Source organism: Perkinsus marinus, assembly GCF_000006405.1.
Source record: "Perkinsus marinus ATCC 50983 genomic scaffold scf_1104296934672, whole genome shotgun sequence".
Classification (NCBI taxonomy): Eukaryota; Perkinsozoa; order Perkinsida; family Perkinsidae; genus Perkinsus; species Perkinsus marinus.
In genome coordinates, this window is record NW_003214673.1 from 1 (window position 1) to 3,666 (window position 3,666).

The 3,666-nt window shown below is 40.5% G+C and overlaps 1 protein-coding gene across 1 annotated transcript in view; it reads left to right on the forward strand.

The window, feature by feature from the left end:
- Positions 1-3,389: 3,389 nt before the first annotated feature.
- The window catches only part of Pmar_PMAR014239 (conserved hypothetical protein), a gene marked incomplete at both ends in the record, with an annotated part of 7,459 nt that continues 7,182 nt past the window's right edge, over positions 3,390-3,666 (forward strand). Inside the window, one exon of the mRNA XM_002784711.1 lies at positions 3,390-3,522. Coding sequence (XP_002784757.1) covers positions 3,390-3,522 — 133 coding nt within the window. The remainder of the gene's footprint in view (positions 3,523-3,666) is intronic.

Consider the following 3,666-nt stretch of genomic DNA (forward strand, 5'->3'; position numbering starts at 1 on the left):
TTCAAGGGTACCAACTTGTAGAAATGAAATAAACAATACAGACAGTCAGGAGGAAGTACGAGCATTGTTCCCTCCGGCACTTTGTGCTTTCCAAAGAAATGAGTATCGATATGAAACTATATCGCATGAACAATGTAAACATTGCTATGAACATGTGCTGTGATAAAAGTAACCCTTCGAGACTATGATAGGGATAAGTTGTTCACTATCATTAATCCCGGAATAGAAAATCAAATTGCATATCAAGCTGCCACACCGAACGTGGTTATGCTGCTGTCTTCTAAGGTGGCTCCGGTCGAGGTGGTTCAAAGTGAGCGTATCGAAGCTAGCAGGCTCGGGAAGATTCTGAGTGAGCAAACCATACGGAGGGTTATTATAGGGGTAAGAACTCCGACCGAGCAAATCGTTAGTGTATATATAAACGACCGGTTATATAGTGTACATATAATCGGACGATTAAATAGTATACATATAACCGGACGATTATATAGTATACATATAACCGGACGATTATATAGTATACATATAACCGGACGATTATATAGTTTATACATAACCAGGCGATTATATAGTATACAAATAAGCATACAATCGTTATAGTATATGTATGTACACCCATTATATGTGATACGAGATAGAGACTTGATATATTATGTACATCATCAGGTACTTTCGATGATGTTGGTGTTGCCCTTGATCGAATTAGAAGATACTAATTTAGCTTTTGAGGCCGGCTTGGAACAGCTCTTTTGGGCTGGCAGGAGTGTTTGTGGTGAGCAGTGGTCAGTGACAATTTTATATGAAAATTTGAACACCCTCGAAAGTGAATTAAAAATATTTTGCAAACTACACCGGACGGATCTCACAGAGCACATCACTTGTTTTACTCGTTTTTCGTGAAGTGAAAGGTGAAACATGTTTTTCACTAGTGTATTTCATATCACGGGTGAAACTCCACTGTACTCCGCCCTCAGGATCAGCAACTGATTTCATTCTCCAAGCGCAAGGCAATACCACGACTAGTTGTAACAGTTCCCTTGCGAACGCTCATTTTACCCTCGATGGTTGGAAATTTTTGATTTATGAGTAAGTGAAAGAGTTTCTAACATGTGTATGTATAAATAGTACATGTCACATAGTTTTACCCGTTTTACGTAAAGTGGCGTAATGCTTCACGATATAAAGTGAAGTGAAGACACTTATTTCGAATTGTACCTGAGAGATCACCAAATTTCACGTGTTTTACGCGTTATTCACTACTCGGAATGGAGTTTCACCACCCTAGTGATATGAAAAACACTAATGAAAAGCATATTTTACGACTACTACAGGCCGCGAATATCGCGTTTTTCACCGATACGCCACTTCACGTAAAACGGGTTGTGAAACTTCAATAGACTGGCATAACATTTCAATGCCTCGATTTATGAAGGTACTCGCATATCGATGTATAAGAAGTATATCAATTCATTAGCATATCGTTAATTTGTATTGCGGTGGTCCGAGCAGTGGTTATCGTCATTTTGGAAAAAGTTTTTTTTGCGAAATTTTCAGAAGTTCAATTTCGGCACACAATTAGAATATATTTTTATTGGATTCCATTGATTAGCAATAATTTTAATTTGGATTTTTTTACATTTTTATTGGATCTCGATCGATGAAGATACTCACAGTTGTCCCGATCGAGTGAGGGAAAGGATGCTCTGGTGAACCAACCATTGTTATGGTTGGAAATCCCCGACTTGGAAGCGGACCCCCCTGGGAGAATCCGCGGCATAACGTAACTCGGGAGAGTGGAAAATTATGTATAGACAATACTAGGGTAGGGGAATATGATATTAGCTATCAACTCGTGTAAATCGAATGAAGTTTCTGAGGTATTTGGGAAAATTCCCATTGGTTTCCGCACACTCCCACCGGAATTTCTATAACTAACGAGGAAACTCCTGAGCTTAGCTGAGGAAAGCGAACATATATTCCTACTCCAACACTGTGTTCACTCCTGAGCTCAGCTGAGGAAAGCAAACATATATTCCTACTCCAACACTGTGTTCACTCCTGAGCTCAGCTGAGGAAAGCGAACATATATTCCTACTCCAACACTGTGTTCACTCCTGAGCTCAGTAGCCGAGGAAAGCAAACATATATTCCTACTCCAACACTGTGTTCACTCCTGAGCTCAGTAGCTGAGGAAAGCAAACATATATTCCTACTCCAACACTGACCAGATTGCCGTTAATCTCAGATACGTTGAGACGACGCGTTGTCATCCTTCGACGGCTAATACATACAATCTCGATTTTAAAATTCCTCGCAATGGTCTTCCTGGTGGATTTGAAACATGTTGTCGGTGGAAATGGCAGCAGGTGCAGGGTTCGAACCTTGGTGTCTTCGAGGTATCGGCGTGAAAACTCCATGTTGTTGTTGGCGAGCTCATACCACGTGTGGGTTTGGTGGTATCGAAGTCGGAAGTGAAGACTGCCCGTGGAGGGACTCAGAGATCAGAGAAATTAGGTGAGCGAAAAGTGTCTTTTAAATAGGAATTACAATATATTGGAGTTTCACCCGTTTTACGTGAAGTGGCGTAAAACTCGGTGAAAAACGCGATATTTGCGGTATGTAGTAGTCGTGAAATATGTTTTTCACTACTGTTTTTCATATCACGGGCGAAACTCTATTGTTCAATTGCTGTATAGTTGTATTTTTAGTATTATATCATAGCATAAGACTATTGGAGTTTCACCCTAGTGATATGAGAAACACAGCAATTCACTTTGCGAATAACGCGTAAAACACATATCATGTTTTACGTGATATGGAGTCATTTATCCGGTGTGATTATCGAATCACATGTAGTATTAAATCAGAGGTGAAAGCGAGTTGTTTGAATCTTCAATTCTTTATCATGTTCGGGCTCGTCAGTTTGAGGATTTTTTGAACCTGTTGGGCTGTAATCATATGGACTCTCGCACTTTTCTGGTCAATTTGGAGACATACTTGGTGGTATTCCTCCCTTCTATTTGTTTTATCTTTTGAGAGTTGACAGTATTTTGAAGTTTACGTGTGTTAGTTATATTCCACCGATGTGTAGAGATCCCGAGTCGCCGTGCGCAGACCTGATCGTTTATGCGAAGTTTCTCGACCGCAAAGGTCAACAAGAAGAAGCCAAAATGTCGATGTTGCAAACTACTCTGATTATCATCTTGCTGGGTTTGGGAGCAATGGTTTTCAGTGAGTGTATACTCGCTTTCATCAGGAGTTTCCTCAAGAATATACACATGAACTCAAGTGTAAGAAGAATTTCCCAAAATTTCCTAAGAATTTTCATATTGTCACCGACACATGTAGTTGTGAATATTCCCCCATACTGCGCAGCATAGTCCACTAAGGTTCGGACACGCAGAAAGTGGTGATTGCGCCGATCGAGAAAATGGTTAATATCGTCAAACAGTTGGCAGATGATCCTCTTCGGAAACCTGAGACGGAGGTCGACGAGAAGGAATCTAAAAGCTCCGACGACGGGTGAGAAAGTTGTTTAAATGCTTTAGTTCCGAGAGTATGATTCCGATTTCTGAAAGTGTGCTCATGCTTGGCAACAAGAATCGTTCTCGAGTCGGAGAATTAATTGAATTCTAACCCGGCTCCCATCACGTTAACCACCAAGAT